We start from the raw sequence: 16,774 nt of genomic DNA, 5'->3' as shown, positions 1-16,774 counted from the left end.
GGGCTGAGTGGGTAATGCAGCGTGGGGTGTTTTAAAACAAACAAACAAACACAACAACTTCTCGAGAGCAGAAAACAAAGGCTGCCAGGGAAGAAAGCAAATGGATTTTACAGGGCCATTTGCTAGTGCCAGGCTGCTGCAGGACCCTGTGCCTGGTCCCGCTGCTACAATGATTAAGCACAGAGGTGTACGTATGTGCACATCCACCCAGATACCTGCCCACATGCCCCTGCAAATGCTTTGTGCTGCAGCTGCTTCTCATGCACCAGGCCCTTGGAGCTGTTTTCCTGTGCTTTGTCCTCCCCAATCTGCCTTTCTCCTTCCCTTCGCCATCCCCTATTGTCCCCATGGCTCCCAGCGTCCCCCTGCAGTCGCACCCCCTGGGGCTGGTCTGCGTGTGGTACAGATCACTTGCCTGAGCGTCATGGACGGTTTGTTTGCCAGAAGGCATGTGGACAACGAACTTGGAAGGGCAGGGGCTTGTAAAATTCGCACCTCTCCATGCCTGACCAGTGCAGCCCTCCCTGGCTTGGCCAGGTTACCTGTGCTTGCAACACCAGGTGACAAAGGTATTTTACACCTGTATCGGTTGTGTGCACGTGCAAACATCACTTCTGCCAAAGAATATGTGCTTACCGTCAGTACTTTGTGTCACCGATGTTGTTGACTGAAAAAAAATCACTCCGCAGCATGGCAATGTCAAATTAGATCCACACATGCTAAACCCAGAGCTTTAAATTACAACATAATTGTGTCAAACATTCATTAAAGCAGCTAACTTGTCAAGTAAAGCTTCCCCACGGCCTCACCCAGGGCTGGGGACTACAGCCACATCCCACCCCCCTTGGGCACACAGAGGTGGCAGGGTTTGGGGCACAAGCCTGCTATTAGGTACACGTACACCCTTCCCCAGCCCCAGGGGCGGCATCCATGGCCACAAACCAGTGCAAGGTAGGGGTGACATGACAGTGACCATCTCGGTGTCCCCTGCTTGAGCTGAGCCTGCAGGGAGACAGGGTGCAGCACCCAGGGACCACTTGCAGCTCGAGGCTTCGCAAGTGACACTGGTGCTGCAGAGCAGGACGAGAACCCACAGGAAAGCCCGGGGCAGGCCAGCACCAGCTGGGACACACCAGTTGCTGGTGCTGGCTGTGCCAGTGATACCCCTGGCACCAACGCATGCTGCCCACAGCAAGCTCACTCACTGCTGGTGGGTTACAGCCTCGCGCTGCTGTGTGTTAACCACCACGCAATCGCTTTGTGTGTTTCTGATTTACATGTATTTTCCTTGAGGAGCTCCAAATGTGCCGGGGGGTGCACAGCTCACCCCACTAGCCTCCACCCTGCCCCGGGGCCACGGCTTCTTGCTGCCAAGGCACCAGGCACCACCTCGGCAGAAGAGCAGGGCTGTGGGTGCGGCGCTGCCAGCAATGCTCATGCCTCCTGCTGTGCCCCACAGCCCCCGGCCTGGGCAAGGAGGCCGAGAAGCCAGGGACATCGGGCAGAGCCGAGCCCACGCATTTCACAGCATCCTCCCGTGTGCAGAGCGGCCACCCAGCCAGCAGCTCTGAAAGCTTAATCCAAAGCGCTCCTCCACCAGGAGCAGTGATGCTCGGGGGCTTCAGGCAGGCGAGGGAATTGCTGCTCATCCCCTGGCTGCGGCAGGCAGCACCTACAGCCCCACGCAGGTGCCCCGCGGAGGGATGAGCGCAGCAGCCACCACACGCTTTTCACTTGTTAGGAAGTTGAAGGTTGCACACGCATTTGGCTGTGAAACAGAAAAGGGAGTGAAGCCCCAGCCCTCGGCCGGGAGATGCTGTCCTTCCCCGCTGGGCACACGACCTCCCCTGCTCCCTGCCCATCCCAGGCAGGCAGAGCCCTGGGGGGGGTCCCAGCGGCCACCCCCAGCCCCTTCATCCGGGTGCTGCCCGTGCACACTGCTCCTTACCGTGTCCTGCACCTCCACAGCGATCCCGCACTCCCGCATCTGCTTCAGCGTGGTGGGGTGGAGCCGCTCCACCCTGTCGCCCGTGCCCAGCACCAGGATCTCTGCAACCAGGCCAGCACCGCAGGCAAGGGTGGGTGGGCAGGGCCGCGCTGGGGCTGCCTGGGCCAGAGCCGCCCCCCCTGCAGGGACCAGCAGCCCCCCCCCCCCCCCCCTACAGGAGCCCAAATGGGGGGGAAGCCTGGCCCGCTGCCCCCCTCCAGCCCCCCCTCCGGCCCCGCTGCAGGGCAGGAGGATGCCAGAGCAGCTCCTTCCCCCCAAATGGCAGCACGGGGCTGGGGGGGGCTGTGTCTGGGGCCTCGCCCCGCTGGCCCCAAGGGGCACAGCCTGGCCCGGCTGCCCCACGTACCTATCTGGGGCTCCAGCAGCCGGAACAGCGACAGACTCTCCTGCGAGATGTCCCGGTAGGAGCCAACCTGCAGGGACGCGGAGGGCACTGAGCGGGGCAGACCCCCCCGGGCGCTCACCCACAGCGCGGGGGGCCGGGCAGCCCCTGCCCCGCCGGGCACTCACGTTCCACTGGAGGATGGCGCGGGGCAGGACGGCGCAGGGCCCCACCACCAGGTCCCCGCTGATGGTGAAGCCGCGGCTGTTGTAGCCCTCGATGAATATGGTGCTGGGGGACTCGGGCTCCAGCACCGTCAGCCGCGTCCGCTGGTACAGCTCGTCGTCTGCCGGCGTGAGGCGGTGAGCGCGGCACGGCACCCTGCGGGGACGGGGAGCCGGACACGTGGGGCCCACGGGCACCGCACAGCGAGCCACGGGCACCCCCCAGCTACCCCCTCGGCAGCCCGACGGCCACCGCCCCTGGGCCACAGAGCGATCCCCTCCGCCCAGCCGCAGGGTGCCGGCCGTGGCCCCGGCGCCCGTGCCCGTGCCCGTACCCGCCCGGAGCCCGCCGCACCACCGGCGCCAGCAGCCGCAGCGCCGCCACCGCCATAGCCGCGCCGCCACCGGAAGCGCAGAGCGCCCCGCCCCTGGCCTCGCCCGCGCCCCCTGGTGGCCGGCGGCGCCGCCGCGGAGCGGGGCTGGGACAGCAGCACCGGGGGCGGGAGCGGGGCCGGCCCGGGGCCCCCCGGTGCTCCCACCTCCTGCCGGGGGGCGGGCAGGGAGGGACGCGCTCACACCTACCGACACCCTCCCTCCGCGCCCGGGCCCGCCCCGACCTGGTTGCGCCCTGGCCGGGCTGCGGCCGGCGCCGGAGCGAAACCGAAAGCGGCGGCGGGGCGGGGAGCGGCGGGTGCGGGGCCCTGGGGGCCGAGCTGCCCCGGCCCTGCCTCGGCGGCGCGGGGGACCCGCCCGGGGTGCCCCGATCCCCGCCGCCGGGAGGGCCGCGGACCGGCCCGGGCTGCTGCGCCGGAGGCTGCGGGGCCGGAGGTGAGAGGGGAGCGGGCGGCTCCCGGTCCCGGGGCCCCGCCACCCCACGGGCGGCCGGGCCGGGCGTCGGGAGGGAGCGGGACCGGGGCCGGGGCCGGGGCCGGGCTGCGCTCCCGTCCCGCAGCCGCGGGGCGCCCGCCCGGCTCCGCACCCGGCCCCGGCCTGGCCCCGCCGGTGGCTCGGGGCTGTCCCGGGCTCGGCACGGCTCCCCGGCCGCCCTGCCGGCCCCGGCACGGTGTGCCACGCCGCGGGGTGGCCGCTGCCGGCCGGGCTGAGCCCCCGCCGCCACCTCCGCGCCCCGACAGGTGCCGGGGTCCTCGCCCCCCTCGCCCCAGGCCACACGCGGTGGGGCTGGCAGCAGCAGGGGACCGGGGGCGCGGTGGGGTGCCCTGGGGCTGGGGACCCACGTGTGTCCCCCCGTGCCACCCACCTGGGGCCAGCCGGAGCCCCGGCACCGCGGGGGCTACCAAGGGGCTCCACGGTGTCAGCGACGGGACCTTCCCCGCTGCCGCACCGCGTGGGCTGGGAGGCGTCGGGGATCCCCGGCACCCCGTGGCCAGGCACCCTCGGTCGACGGTCAGCGGCAGGGTCCCGGGTGCCCCTCGGCGAGCGCCAGCTGGAGCAGGTGGGGTTCCCCACACGGTTTCACTTCCCCCATGGCGAAGGCCCGTGGGCCGCCTCACCGGGCTGGCGGGTGGGCTGGAGGCGCTGGCAGCAGCGGGGGCCATGCGGTGCCGCCACCGGGCGCAGGTGCTGGGGCGGGTGCCCTCCCTCGGGGGTGGCTCAGGTTTCCAGGCCGCGGTGGGGGCCGCTGGGCTGGCACCAGATGCTCCAGCCCCACCGGGGCTTTGTTCGAAGCAGTTTCCTTTTGGCTCAGCCGTGCCGCCCTCCCCTTGGCACCCGGCCCACGGCGCGGGGGGAGCCGGCGGCACAACCCCAGCCTCTGCTCGCACCCCCAGCCACAACCAGCCCGGCTGCGGGCTCCCGTGCAGCTCGTCCGCCCTGGTGCCTGGCGGTAAGTCACCCTCTCCCCCCCTTGGCCTGCCAGCTGCCCCCCGGGTCGGGGTGGCGTGGTGGTGGCCCCTGTGCCCATCCCTCCTCGGCGCCGGCGCGGGCAACGGAATCCCAAAAGCAGCTGTCCCCGCTGTGCCCAGCTGCCCTGGGGTTTCGTTACCCGCGCTCCCGCCCCCGCCTCGCCCCATGTGCCCCTGCACCCCGCTGCCCGCCGCCCCGCGCTGGGCCAGGGGCGAGAGCCGCCTGCCCCGCTCCAGCCCCTCTGTGGGGCCAGGGCAGCGCATGGGGGCCACGCTGGGAGAAGGGGGGTGTCGGGATGGGGGTCACTGGCGCCCAGCCTCGCAGCTCAGACCTCCACGCCGGGGCTGGGGGCTCTCTGCTGCTCTCGTGCCCCTGACGGCTAAAAATAGCAGCTTGCTTCCTGGGGACTAACCGTCTGGGCGAGCGTGCCGAGCGGCAGCTGGCGTGGATGTGGCCACCTTCACCAGAGTGGTGCTGGTCACGAGATGCTGTATGTGCTTCCTGCTGCCTCCGGCCCGCGCCACGCTCTCCCTGGTGCCCGGCGGCCCCCCAGCGCTGGCAGGGGTGAGCAGTGCCCGGGCAGGATCCGTCCCCTAGAGAGAGACAGCTTTGGAATGACACGATCACTCCCGCTGAGCAGGCAGCCAGAGAGCCATCGGGGATGTCGTGTCTGTCCAAAGCTCTTTCCGAGAGCACCCCCTCCCCCGGGCCACTGTGCTGCCAGGCCTCGTGTGGGCTGCCTGTGGGGACCCCCGGCACTCTGGGGATGGGGACGGATCCAGCCTTGGACCCCACCCCAAGTGGTGACACGAGGTTGGAGTGTGCTCCCAGCCCGTGCCGGCGCGTCCCCTCTGGCCAGCTGGGCAGGGGTCGTGGGTGGCTCCTGCCCTGCAGACAGTCAGCAGTTGGTCTGGTGTGAGCAGGATTCTCAGATCACCTCTTGGCTGTGGGTGGTGCAGGGAGCACCCCGCCATGGCACGGCCCCGCAACGCTGCGGGGGACACCCAGGGCTGCGGGTTTGCCAAGGCTGGGGGCTGTAGCCCCTGGGCTTTAGAGCCCACGGAGCCCCAGGACGATTTGCTGTGTTTCTGGCAGAGGCCACGCGATGAGCTGTGCTGCCAGGATCTGCCCTCGCCCTGGCCCTGCCAGCACACAAGCCCTGGAGGAACCGGTTTGGGCCCTGCAGGCAGAGCGCCCCCCCCCCCCCCTCCAGCCTCATGGGGACAGGAAGGGAAGGGCAGGTCCCCAGCTCCGCGGGGACACATGCTCCCTGCTGCTGGTGGGACGTGGTTTTGGCGCTTCCTGATACGCACTCCTCACCGAGCAGGCCTGGTGGCATGGGGCTGGGGCACGCCGGGCCCTCGTCCCTGTCCCCGGATCAGAGCTGGCTTCGACTCCAGCCCCAGGGGGAGCCATATCGGTCGCTGCCTGCCTGTCTGCACTGTTCAGGGAGCCAGGCAGCTTTGTGGGCCCTCCACTCTTTCAGATCTATGCTTGAGATGCTACTGCTGTGGAGGAGCTCGGATCTGCACGTGTAATCAAGACCGCAATGGCACGATCTAATCGTCTCCAGCTCCTTCCTCACGGGGCTGATGAGTGGGATGCTTTGCTAATGTGCTAGGCAGGAGGGCAGCTCCTGGCACCCATCCTTCCTGCTGGGACCAGCAGAGCAGCCAGAGCTGGGGCAGCAAGCAGGCTCAGAGGAGGGCACAGCAGGGAGGGCACCCACAGCTGCTCATTGTCCTTCGCTGTGCAGAGCTCAGTTGCCTCACAAGTGCAGGTGAGGCTCCTCAACCATCTTGTCACACCCTAGCCAAGCCCTGGGCGCCTCAAGGGTGGCAAGGCTGAAATGGCAAGCCTGGGCCTGGCAGTTACTCTGTGCCCACAGCCAGGGTCTTCTGGTCCATCCAAAACCACCCGCCCGCCATGGCCCAGGGCTGCCAAACCTGCCCACGGGGCCCCTTGCTGCCCTGTGGCTCCCGGCAGCCCAGGGGCAGCTGCTGGCACTCAGCTGCACTTGCTGCCCGGGCAGCCCGTCTCCTGTGCAGTGGCAGCGGCTGCCTGGGCCTGTCCAGCCCTGGCACAGTCTCTGGCGCTCCTGCTTCTGCTCAGCAGCCAGTGGCTTCGGTTCTGGGCCCCCTTAGTGCCTGGGGACCGGCGGGAGCAGCCCAGAGGGGGCTGAGGAGCAGTGCCCCCTCCCCTCCGGGCTGGAGCTGCCCCTGGTCCCCAGCCCAGGGCTGCGGGGGGGCAGCGCTCCGCCCTGCTGGTTGTTGGCCCCGCAGCCTCCCCTCAGGGTGCCACCGCTGGCCCTCCGGCGGCCAGGCCATGCTGGCAGGAGACTGTGCCGGGGCCGGCGAGGGACTGGGGCCTCCCCAGAGGCCTTTGCGGAGGGCGGCAGTGCCGGGGCACACACCCTGCCGAGCCCCACCGCGCTCCTCGGGCACCGGGCACCCCGGCCCGCCGCACCCACCATGGCGGCCCGGCCCTGCCCGCCGCGCACATCATGGCGGCCCCGCGCCCACCGCCCCCAAGATGGCGGCCAAGCCCCGCCCGGCCCGCCCACGCCCAAGATGGCCGCCGGGGAGCACCGCGCGCCGCGCCCAAGATGGCGGCAGCCTGCGAGCAGGGGCGTGTGAGCGGGCCGGTGATGTCACTTCCGGCGGACAGCGGCGGAAGCGGCGGCCATGGAGGCGGGCGAGGGCAGGCCCGAGGTGGCGGCGACGCTGCGGGCTCTGAACGGGGCGCTGGGTCGGCCCGCCGCGCTGTGGGTGAAGGAGAGTGGCGCCCGCAACCTGCGGCACCGGGACTTCCTGGCGCCGCGGGCCGCGCTGAGCGCCGCCTTCCCCGGGGGGCAGGTAGGCCGCGGCGGCGTGGGTCAGGCCGCGGCCAGGGCCTGCGGGCTGGGCCCGGTACGGTACGGGCCTGACTCTGCCGTCTCGCCCGGCAGGTGCCCGCTGACGTCGTGGCGGGAGTGACGTCACTGCGCGGCCCGGGGGTGCTGCCGGTGCGGGGCTGCGGGCACACGCCGGCGGGGCTGGCAGTGCAGGTGCGGCGCCCCGAGGCCTTCCGGCGCCTGCTGGGGCCCCCGCCCGGCCCGGCCCCGGCGGCGCAGGGGGGGGTGGTGGTGCTGCACTGCCCGGCCCTGCGTGGCCCCGCCGCCCTGCGGCTCCGGCACCTCCGCCCGCTCCTGCTGGCCGACCACCTGGCCCAGCTGCTGCGCACCCAGGGGTGAGTGCCACACCGCTGCCAGCGCCCCCCTCCCCCTATGCCGCAGGGTCGGCTGCCAGCGCCCCCCTCTCCCTATCCCGCAGGGTTGGCGTCTGCCTGGTCCCTGCCCTGGCTGAGGAGGGTGACCGGGAGCTCCTACGGCAGCTCCACGTCGACTGGCCCTCTGGCTCCGGTGGCTCGTCCCTCCCTGACGCTGTCTTGGCCTTGAAGCGAGCGCTAAGCCGGTCCCCCTGTGCCACAGCCTGTGAGCGGGGGCTGGACGCAGCCGTGCTGCCCGAGGATGTCATCTGTAAAGTGCACTTGAAGAGCTTCATGGAGCAGCAGGGCTTGGTGGGCTATGACCCCAATCTAGATGTCCTTCTGGGTGAGCCTCATAGTAGCTCTAGTGTGACAGCAGGGGGACAAATGGCTGCGAACAGGCCTGTTTCCTTTTTTTCCTGATTGTTTTTACAGAAAATAAGGGGGTGGTGATGTGTGTGTTGGATCCAAATTGCCTTCTCCTCTTACTCCCCTTCAGTCTGGTTAGAGCCAGAAATGCAGCCAGCCTGGGGCAGACCAGATAGTGGGGGGTGGCTAACCTTTTGTAGCCCACTCTGACTGTCCTTCCTTCTTTCAGTGACAGAGGGGAAGCTGTGGTCCCTGGCTGAGCTGCAGCAAGCCGTTCTGCAGTGCACGGTGAGTAACTGCAGCGCTGCCTGCCTCTCGCTTCCCGGACATCATTCCCTTACGTCACGCAATAGCATTTGAGCTCCCTGCTGTGCTCTGTTGCAGGCTGGAGGCCAAGGGAGCTGCTGCAGCATCATACACGTGGTGAGCTGTGAGGAGGAATTCCAGCAGCAGCAGCTGGATCTGCTCTGGAGGATTTTGGATCCGGGAGCCCACACGGCTTTGCAGGTGAGGAACCTCTGACCCTCCTCACTGTGGCCCCCAGTACCCTTGCGCTCGGCCAGGTTCCTTCAATCCCCACAGCAAATGCTGAGGCTCTTGTGAGGCTTCCCTTTCCCTTGGTGGCCTCCCCACACTCCTGCCAAGCCATGAAGCAGCATCTCGGCCCTTGGGATTTCAGTCCTAAGGAAGGGGGGCAGGAGAAGACCGCAGTGACACAGTGAGAACAGAGCTGGTTTTAGTCTGGTTCTCCTGCACTGTATTTTGGTGGAGGTCTGGAGTCTGACCTAAGCCCTGGCCTCTCCCCTCTCTTTCAGAAACACCTTGTCTGTGGGCCAGTGAAGGTGACAAACCCCCCATCGCCCATCGGGGCAGAGCAGTACTTTCAGTAAGTTGGTGTGTAGCAAGGTGCCTGCCAAGGCTCCCTGTGCTCTGTCTGGCCCCGTGGGCGCACAGGCAGCCACCCCGCAACACTGAGCGAGCTGGTGGTGCACAGAGTTCTGTGCAGTCCATCCATTCTGCTTTTCCTTGGCCTCAGGGTTGTTTCAAGAGGACTGGAGGTGCGGGATGGAGCCCCCAGGGCCCTCCCCAGTTGCAGTGGCCTCCTCCAGCTTCTGGCCCTCAGTTCTGCCAGAGGGCTGCCAGAAGGGAAGGCAGCTGCAGGGGCCGGGTGCTGCAGTGGTGCAGGACGGTGTCTCCCTGCCTTCACGCATTAGCAACAGCCCTGGCATGGGGGTGGCCCTTTCTCAGCCAAAAGGCAAAACTTGTCCCCAGTGCAGTGGCTTCCTTGCAGCCCTCTCCAGGCAGCGCCACAAGGGGCTGGCTATGGTGCAGGTGTCCCTGCCCAGCCTGCAGAGGTTTTGTACTGCTTTTGCTTGGCTGGGTTGCTGCTGCAGTTGGGAAGCCCTGAGCAGCCCAAAGGCTGGGGGAGCCCTGGGGCACTCTCTGGGGCCAGCTTAGCCCAGGGGTGGTGGCTGTGAGTGTCTGTGTTCCTCCCAGGCTCCGAAAGTGCCAGATGTACGAAGCTTCTGTGATGAAGTATGGGGAACTTGCGCAAGGTGAGGGTTTGCTCTGTGCCTCCATGCGCAGATGCTGCTCCATCCCCATCTCCACTGCTCCCACGAGTCTCCCCCCTCACCTCTGAGTCTGCAGCCAGTGGGGCTCTCCTCCCCTGCATGGTGCTCCCTCTCCCCTCCCTTATGGAGCCTGGTGCTGAGCCTGCTTGGGAGCAGGCATCTAAACTGCCACGCAGGGCATTGGCGCAGAGCAGCACCTGCAGACGGGGGCCAGGTCTGGGGAAATGTGGTGGTCCCCTGCTGCCACCTGAGCCCCCTGGCCCTAGGGCAGTTCCTGCCTGGGCACTGGGGGTGACAGTACATTGGAATGGAGCAAGCTGTGTGTGATGCCACTTGTGTTCTCCACAGATGAGGCCTGGACTGAGGTGATTGATACCCTCACGGTGGCTGCCATCAGGTTTGAGATGCTGAGCACTGCTCACCGGAGTCAGGTAGGACAGGGCAGGCGAGCCGTGGGAATGGGGGAGCGGCTTTGGGCTGAGCAGCCTGGACTGTGACTTCTCCCTGCCCTCAGATCACCCTGGACCTGGAGGACAGCAGCATCTCCACAAAGGGAACCAAGAGCGGTGCCTTCGTGATGTACAACTGTGCCCGGCTGGCCACACTCTTCGCCACCTACCAACAGGCTGTGGAGCGGGGTGAGCACCAGCCCCGTGACCCCCCTCTTAACAGTCACTGCTGGGCCGTTCCTCATGCACGGAGCTGCAGGGGCTTCTCCGGGTGCAGTAACACTCCCGCCTCCATTCCAGGCACGTACCCACCTCTGCCACCAGCGTCGGAACTGAACTTCTCTTGCCTCCGGGAAGAGGTGAGTGCTGACAAGGGGAATGCAGGGACCTGCACGCCCTCAGCTCTGGTGGTGGATGCTGCTGGCCCAGGAGGATCCAGCCCTCTCTTACACACGTAATCCTTTCACAGGGCGAATGGCTCCTGCTCTTCAACTATCTCCTGCCCTTCCCTGAAGTCCTGCAGCAGGCAGCACAGCTACCGGCACCCACCAAGGGAATCCGGATCACAGCCAACACAGAGACAGTAAGTGCCACGTGCCGTAGCACCCATGGGTGCTGCTCCAACAGTCCTTGCCTAGGGCAAAGCTACATGCTGACAGGGTGCGGCCCACCGGTCAGTGATGCAGGGGTGGTGCCGAGGGAAGAGACTTTAACACCAGTGGGGCTGCTTCTGCTGTGGTTGGGATGGGGCAAGGGCCCAAGGCCGGCCAGACCCTGCCATGCCAGCAGAAGCCGTCTGTCTTGCAGGTGTGCAAGTTCCTGATCCAGCTCAGCATGGATTTCAGCTCCTACTACAACCGGGTGCATGTCCTGGGGGTGAGTTGGACAGCCCAGGCCTGCAGGCTTGCGGCCCTGCAGTCCTTCCTGGGGCTGGACTCCAGTTGTGGGGCAGCTACGTGGGGAATGGGGCTCCAGGGTGCCAGCAGTGTGATGCAGCCCAGCACCAGCCCCTGGATGCATACACGGGGTGCAGAGGCAGCAGTGCCTCTAGGGCTAGCCTGTCAAGGGGCAGCATGGCCACCAGGCTCAAGTTGCTGCTGGTCTCCCTGCAGGAGCCGTTCCCTCACCTCTTTGACCAGATGTTTGCCCGCCTCCGGCTGCTGGGAGCAGTGAGGGATGTGTTCCACAGCGCACTGGCGACTCTGCACCTCCCTCCTCTCAGCCAGATCTGAGCCACCACTGAAGGGCTGTGCCGAGGTGCGACAGGCACCAGGACAACATGCCCTGAGGGGAAGGACAGGGCACGTCCTCCCTGGCAGGGTGAGGGGCTGCCCCACTGTCGGGCAGGGAGTCGGGACATGCCTCAGCCCCACGCAGGTGCTCCCCGCCGCCCGTGCCATTTGAGGGTTTGGCCGCTCGCCACCTGCAGCTGTGCCGGGCGTGGGCAATGGGCGCCCTGCCACATCCACGCCAGCAGAAGCGAGGACGCCTGTAGCAGCCGGCAAGCCGGGCTGTGGAGTATGAGGGAAGGTGGCACCAGGGACCAGTCACCACAAAGCCAGACACCAACTTTGCTTCACTCAGAGCCATGTATTGAAGGTTGCTCCGTGCTGGCAGGGAGCTGCTGAGGCTCAAGGCTTGCTTGAGCTGGACAAATACACTTGTTGCTGGACAGAGGCCGTGTGTGTGAGTCTGACCCCAGCAGTGCACCTTGCTCCAGGCAGGGCTGGGGCCACGTGCCGCTGTTTGTCCTTCTCTTGCTGTGCAGGAACAACCCGCTCAGCTCGAGGCAGCGCTCTGGGGGTGGGGTGGCCAAGCCCAGGCTGGCACAGCCCGCCTCGTCCTGCAGGCTGCTGCTGCAGCGGATCTGTGCTCCTGGTGAGCTCCACTCATTTCTGCAGAGTCCCCAGCACCGCGGGGCCCGGGCCATCGCACGGGGCCGTGTTGCGGGGAGCAGAAGGCTGCAGCCTGCTGTGTGCCAGACCAGCGCCTGACTAGTCTTGGCCACCCGCGGCCCTCAAGCTTCCAGAGCTGGGCCCTGGTGCTCAGCACCCTCCTGAGCAGGTTGCTCTCTGGGACCAGGGCTGGACAGCCCGGATGTGGGTCCCTCGCACCTTGGGGAGGAGGAGCTTCTCCGGGGCAGGGTGGGCTGATGACCACTCTATTGCCTGGGGAGCAGCAGGCTTGTCCACGAGGGGTCACATCTGCCTTCTCCCTTGAGAGCACCGGCCTTGAGCACCCCAGATGTGGCTGTGTTGTCTGCGAGGGAGCCGAGCACGCCTGTCCCCTCGAGAGGGGCCACATCGCCATGCAGACTGTGTGACCACATCACAGGGGCTGCGGTGACGGGCAGAGCACAACCGCAGGGTGTGTGCTGCTCACCTGTCCCATTACTGGGGAGCCTCTGGTGGAGGGGGCTCGGGGGGGGCCATGCCACACAGCATCTCCAGGCCCTGCCCGCAGAGCACGCAGTAGTACCGCAGCTGCCCCCCAGCCTCCCTCACCTCCCAGCAGTCCAGCTCGGCCAGGTCAGGCACGTGGAAGAAGGTGGTGCTGAGCTCATCCAGCCCGCCCGGGTGCCGGTGCCACAGCGTCAGGCGCTGGTCCACGGAGGCAGAGAGCAGCAGGTCTGGCCGCAGCACCCGGATCCCTGTCACGTGGGCAGCGTGGGCACAGGGCCGGGCCACCCGTTCCAGGACGTGCAAGCAGGTCCCCCCTGCGGCCTCTCCCCCGCCCAGGGCCACCTCCAGCAGGCAGACGTGAATGGAGCCATCGTCGCTGCCGCTGGCCACCAGGTAACGTCCCTCCGGCATCTCGCGGATGTGAAGGCTGTTCACACCGCAGCTGTGGGCCATGATGGTGAGCAGCGGTGTGCCCAGGGCTGGGAAAACAGGAGAGTAACTGTCACCTTGGTCAGAGAGAGCAGAGGAGCCACCAGCGTGGCCTCCCTTGGGAGGCAGAGCAGAGCTGCCGGTAGCTGCACCCACCCAGGGGCTGCATCTCTCCCTCTGCTTGCTGCAGGGTGGCCGCCGCCTCCGCGATGGGGCTGGTGATGTCCCAGAAGGCGATGCTGCCATCGGTGGCTGCACTGCACAGGAGGTGCCTCCTAGAAGGGACATGTTGGGGGAGCCTCTGGCCATAGCCCTGTGGCGGGCAGACCCAAGGGTCCCCATCAAGACCCGGGGAAGTGGCAGAACAGCCCCTGCGGACTGACTTCTCCCTTCCCTCCGCCTGCTGAGCTGCTGGCTGCCTTCCCTGCAAGTACAAACACTTCCCAAAGTCTCAGCAGCTGCAGCACAGCATTCAGGGCTCACCTCTCCCCTCCTGCCCGCGTGTACAGAAATGCTTCCACCTTCAGCACACAGCGCTGGTGGTGAAACGACTCTGCCACCAGCACCAGCTTCCGAGCAGCCTCCAGCAGCCCAAAGACCCTGTGATGGGGCAAGGAGGCAGTTGGCTGTGGGAGAAGCGGGCTCCAAGCACCTCTACCCCCACTTCCCACCATGCGCCATCCTGCTCCCAGCTCCCAGCTGGCTATATCCATGGCAGCAGCCTCTCCTGCAGAGCCTGCTCTGCTCCCATCGCCAGCCCCAGCTCTGCTCTCCCTGCCAGGCCCAGTGACGGCTCCTCACCGGACTGATCCGTCGCTGCAGGCAGCAGCCAGGAACTTCCAGGGCATGGGCAGCTGCTTGGTGCTGGTCCCAGGAATGACCGAGAGGGACATGTACCTGCAGCAGACACATGATGCTTGCTGCCTCAGGACGCCTGCAGCCCAAGGGATGCAGGTGGCCCAGCAGAGCAGCCCAAGCCCAGCGTGGGATGCAACTCTGAGCAGTCAGAGATAACGAGAAAAAGACTGAGCCTTTCCCTAGGCCCAAAGGCCCCTTGAGGCCCAGCCACTGGGCACAGGACACCAGGGGTGCGTGCACAAAGCCACGCTGGCTCCTTCTGCCTCAGCAGGGCCCACAGCTGCACAGAGCAGGTATCCCAGTGGAAACCAGTGCTGTTTCCAATACCTGTCCGGACTGTGGCCACTGCTAACCCTGCCTTGGGCAGGCCCTGAGCATCACCTTGTCTCTGGGTCCATCTTGATGAGCTTGTGCCTGTTCTTCTTCCGCTCCCAGTGCTCGTCCAGGCGGTGGGAGCCCACATGGATGACCTGGCAGGCCACGGCGCTCTCGGAGGCTGGGTCCCTGGCACACAGCAGCCGGTAGCACTCGATCTGTGCCCGGCCACCCGCAGAGAAGAGCAGGACAGACAAGCCCTCATCCCCGAAGCCTTTGTCCCCAGGTCCCACGGAACTGGCCAGCGCTAGAGCCCTCACACTGGAAACATGATCACTGAGCCGGGCAAGGGGCACGGCCGCCCGGGAGTACTCGCTGAGCACCAGGATGCAGGCCATGGTGTCCTCACTGCCGGTGACGAAGATGTTAAGGGTGGCATGGCCAGGCACCTCCACCGCCCCCAGACGCCGCACACAGGTGATCTCCCGCCCGTGCAGGGAGGCCAGGAGCACCTGCTGCTCACAGGGCTCGGCGTCGCGGTGGTACAGCATCACGTCCCCACACTTGATGAAGGCGAAGGCCTCGGCCAAGGGGCTGCTGTAGTAGCTCCAGGAGCGATGCCCCCCACCGCAGGGGATGCATTGGAGATTCTCGCCAGTCCTGCTGCTCCACACCACGAAGTTGTCAGCGTGAAAGCCCATCACGAGCAGGTCCCCGTCCGGGGTGAAGCGCAGCTCCTCGATCCACTGCAGCCCTTTGCAGGGCCTGTGCTTCCGCAGAACCTCCAGTTGCTGGTCCCGCAGGCGGAGCTGGCGGTAGACGCCATCCCGGCCGGTGCTGTAGATGTATTCCCCGTGGCAGGTCACCGAGGTAACCCCTGTCTTCCCATGGAGCCCGAAGAGCACGGACACCGGGGCCTCAAGGGGAAGAGCCCCTTTGTGCACCAAGCGAGAGGTCTCCGACTCACTGCTGGAGCCCTCGCCGCTTGGGTTGGTGCCACTGCAGGTGATGCCAGCGCTTTCCGCAGCCCGGCCCGAGCAGCTGCTGCAGGGGAAAAGGAGGAGGGAGCCACGGCGGTCCCCGCAGAGCAGGAGCCCTGCCCGGGGCAGGAAGGTGGCGCAGGTGTGCCAGCGCTGCCGGCAGGCGGGCAGCAGGTACCGCCCCATCAGCCGCACGCCGGGCGCCCGCCCGGGCCGGTGCGCGACGTCCAGCCACAGCAGCTCCCCGTCGGGCCCGGAGGCCAGGAGCGCGGCGGCGGCGGGGGGCAGCCCGGGCCGGGGGGCCCAGCCCAGCCCCCGCACGGCTCCCTCGAACGGCCGCAGCCGAGCGGCCGCCCCGGGGCGGCTCAGGGCGAACAGGAGGAGGCGACCGTCGCCGCCGGCCAGGGCGCAGAGCGCCTCGTCCCCGCCGGGCAGCGGGGCGGCCGCCAGCACCCCGCGGGGCCCGGCGGCGGCGGCGGGGGGCAGCACCGGCGCCCAGCGCCCCGCCGCCGCCTCGTAGGCCGCCAGCTCGCCCGCCTCGCCCAGCGCCAGCACCCGCCGCGGCCCCGCCAGCAGCACGGCCCGCGGCCGCCCCGGGGCCCCCAGCGGGATCGCGCCCGGCGCCGCACGCCGGGGCCGCCACAGCCGCACGCCGCCGTCGTCGCCGCCCGTGGCCAGGCGGCCGCCGGCGGGCAGCAGGGCCAGGGCGCGCAGGGCCCCCCGGTGCCCGCGCCGCGCCCGCCGCACGCCGCCGCCGCCGTCCCACTCCAGGCAGGCGCCGTCCTCCCCCGCGCTCACCGGGTGCGGCCCCCGCAGCGCCACGGCGGCCACCCGCGCCCCGTGCCCGTAGCACACCAGCAGGCAGGCGCCCGCCCCGCCGCCCGCCCCGTCCCCGTCGCCCAGCTCGCCCACGGCCCAGAGCCGCACGCTGCGGTCCTCGGAGGCGGAGGCCAGCAGCCCCCGCGGCGCCGCGTAGCACAGCGCCAGCACCGCGCCCCGGTGCCCGCGCAGCCGCTGCCGCGGGGCCGCCGCCGCCGCCGCCCGCCACACCACCACGGTCCCCGCCGCCGTGCCGGCCGCCAGCGCCAGCCGCGCCCAGCCCGTCCCCGCCAGCACGGCGCAGCGCAGCGCCCCGGCCCCGCCGCAACTCGCCCGCTGCAGCCAGCGCCCGCCGCCCCGCCACTCGTAGAGCGCCACGGCCCCGCCGCTCAGCGCCAGCGCCAGCCGCCCGCCCGCCGCCCAGCGCGCCTCCCACACGCGCGCCCCCAGTTCCCGCGCCGCGCCGCCGCCGCACGCCGCCAGCTGCGCCCCGCCGCCCGGTCCGCCGGCCCGCACCGCCAGTACCGCCAGCCAGCGCCCGCCGAAGGCCGCCACCCGCCTCGCCGCCCCGGGGCCGCGCTCGGCCCGCAGCCCCAGCACGCTGGCCTCACGCAGCACGCTCCGCCGGCCCGCCGCCGCCGCCGGCCCGCCGCCGCTCAACCGGAACGCCACCACCTCCGGGCCCGTGCCTGCGGGACACCGCGTCAGCCGCCGCCGCCGCCGCCCGGCCCGGCCCATCCCCATCCCCGTCCCGCCGCTCACCCGCCAGCAGCACGTCCCCCGCGAACTCCAGCGCCGTCACCGGCGCCACCAGCGCCACCGACTCCATCTTGCCGCCGCCGCCGCCACCCGGCCCGCCGCCCATTGGCTGAGCCCCGCGCGCCGCTCCCGCCCCGCCCGCTGCCCATTGGCCGCA

The 16,774-nt window shown here is 68.6% G+C and overlaps 3 protein-coding genes across 4 annotated transcripts; 1 reads left to right on the top strand and 2 right to left on the bottom strand.

Moving 5' to 3' along the window:
• Window positions 1-699: 699 nt before the first annotated feature.
• On the bottom strand, window positions 700-3,043 carry NDUFAF3 (NADH:ubiquinone oxidoreductase complex assembly factor 3). Its single transcript, XM_055805720.1, has 5 exons — window positions 2,890-3,043; window positions 2,519-2,711; window positions 2,355-2,421; window positions 1,949-2,049; window positions 700-1,768 (listed from the first exon to the last, which is right to left on the bottom strand). Exons 1-5 carry the CDS (start codon window positions 2,943-2,945, stop codon window positions 1,673-1,675), a joined length of 513 nt encoding a protein of 170 aa, XP_055661695.1. The 5' UTR covers window positions 2,946-3,043; the 3' UTR covers window positions 700-1,672.
• A 1,061-nt stretch (window positions 3,044-4,104) lies between these two features.
• On the top strand, window positions 4,105-11,729 carry DALRD3 (DALR anticodon binding domain containing 3). Of its 2 annotated transcripts, none has more exons than XM_055805717.1 (13): window positions 4,105-4,397; window positions 7,365-7,645; window positions 7,729-8,009; window positions 8,262-8,320; window positions 8,417-8,539; window positions 8,848-8,918; window positions 9,530-9,588; window positions 9,955-10,037; window positions 10,121-10,244; window positions 10,356-10,414; window positions 10,525-10,638; window positions 10,863-10,931; window positions 11,168-11,729. In XM_055805717.1, exons 1-13 carry the CDS (start codon window positions 4,209-4,211, stop codon window positions 11,285-11,287), a joined length of 1,632 nt encoding a protein of 543 aa, XP_055661692.1. In that variant the 5' UTR covers window positions 4,105-4,208; the 3' UTR covers window positions 11,288-11,729. The 2 variants fall into 2 exon arrangements, with proteins under 2 accessions (XP_055661692.1, XP_055661694.1); XM_055805719.1 differs by lacking the exon at window positions 4,105-4,397 and adding an exon at window positions 4,590-7,272.
• Window positions 11,626-16,719, bottom strand: WDR6 (WD repeat domain 6). Its single transcript, XM_055805716.1, has 6 exons — window positions 16,621-16,719; window positions 14,126-16,547; window positions 13,688-13,783; window positions 13,370-13,486; window positions 13,043-13,161; window positions 11,626-12,936 (listed from the first exon to the last, which is right to left on the bottom strand). The coding sequence occupies exons 1-6, from the start codon at window positions 16,685-16,687 to the stop codon at window positions 12,446-12,448; spliced, it is 3,312 nt and encodes a 1,103-aa protein (XP_055661691.1). The 5' UTR covers window positions 16,688-16,719; the 3' UTR covers window positions 11,626-12,445.
• Between the last annotated feature and the right edge of the window lie 55 nt (window positions 16,720-16,774).

Source organism: Falco peregrinus, chromosome 5 (assembly GCF_023634155.1).
Source record: "Falco peregrinus isolate bFalPer1 chromosome 5, bFalPer1.pri, whole genome shotgun sequence".
Lineage (NCBI taxonomy): Eukaryota > Metazoa > Chordata > Aves > Falconiformes > Falconidae > Falco > Falco peregrinus.
The sequence above is the reverse complement of the archived record's forward strand: the minus strand, read 5'-3'. Positions and strand labels throughout refer to the sequence as shown.

Bases quoted from the DNA above. Each gene is read 5' to 3' on its own strand.
- NDUFAF3 (XM_055805720.1), bottom strand. From the start codon at position 2,945: ATGGCGGTGGCGGCGCTGCGGCTGCTGGCGCCGGTGGTGCGGCGGGCT. The intron at 2,712-2,889 runs GTACGGGCACGG...CCGTCCCCGCAG, and splicing joins GTGCGGCGGGCTCCGGGCGG to GGTGCCGTGCCGCGCTCACC. The intron at 2,422-2,518 runs GTGAGTGCCCGG...GCGTCCCTGCAG, and splicing joins GCGCCATCCTCCAGTGGAAC to GTTGGCTCCTACCGGGACAT.
- DALRD3 (XM_055805717.1), top strand. From the start codon at position 4,209: ATGCTCCAGCCCCACCGGGGCTTTGTTCGAAGCAGTTTCCTTTTGGCT. The intron at 4,398-7,364 runs GTAAGTCACCCT...CTCGCCCGGCAG, and splicing joins GTCCGCCCTGGTGCCTGGCG to GTGCCCGCTGACGTCGTGGC. The intron at 10,245-10,355 runs GTGAGCACCAGC...CCTCCATTCCAG, and splicing joins CCAACAGGCTGTGGAGCGGG to GCACGTACCCACCTCTGCCA.
- WDR6 (XM_055805716.1), bottom strand. From the start codon at position 16,687: ATGGAGTCGGTGGCGCTGGTGGCGCCGGTGACGGCGCTGGAGTTCGCG. The intron at 13,784-14,125 runs GTGATGCTCAGG...TGTCTGCTGCAG, and splicing joins AAGATGGACCCAGAGACAAG to GTACATGTCCCTCTCGGTCA. The intron at 13,487-13,687 runs GTGAGGAGCCGT...GCCCCATCACAG, and splicing joins TGCAGCGACGGATCAGTCCG to GGTCTTTGGGCTGCTGGAGG.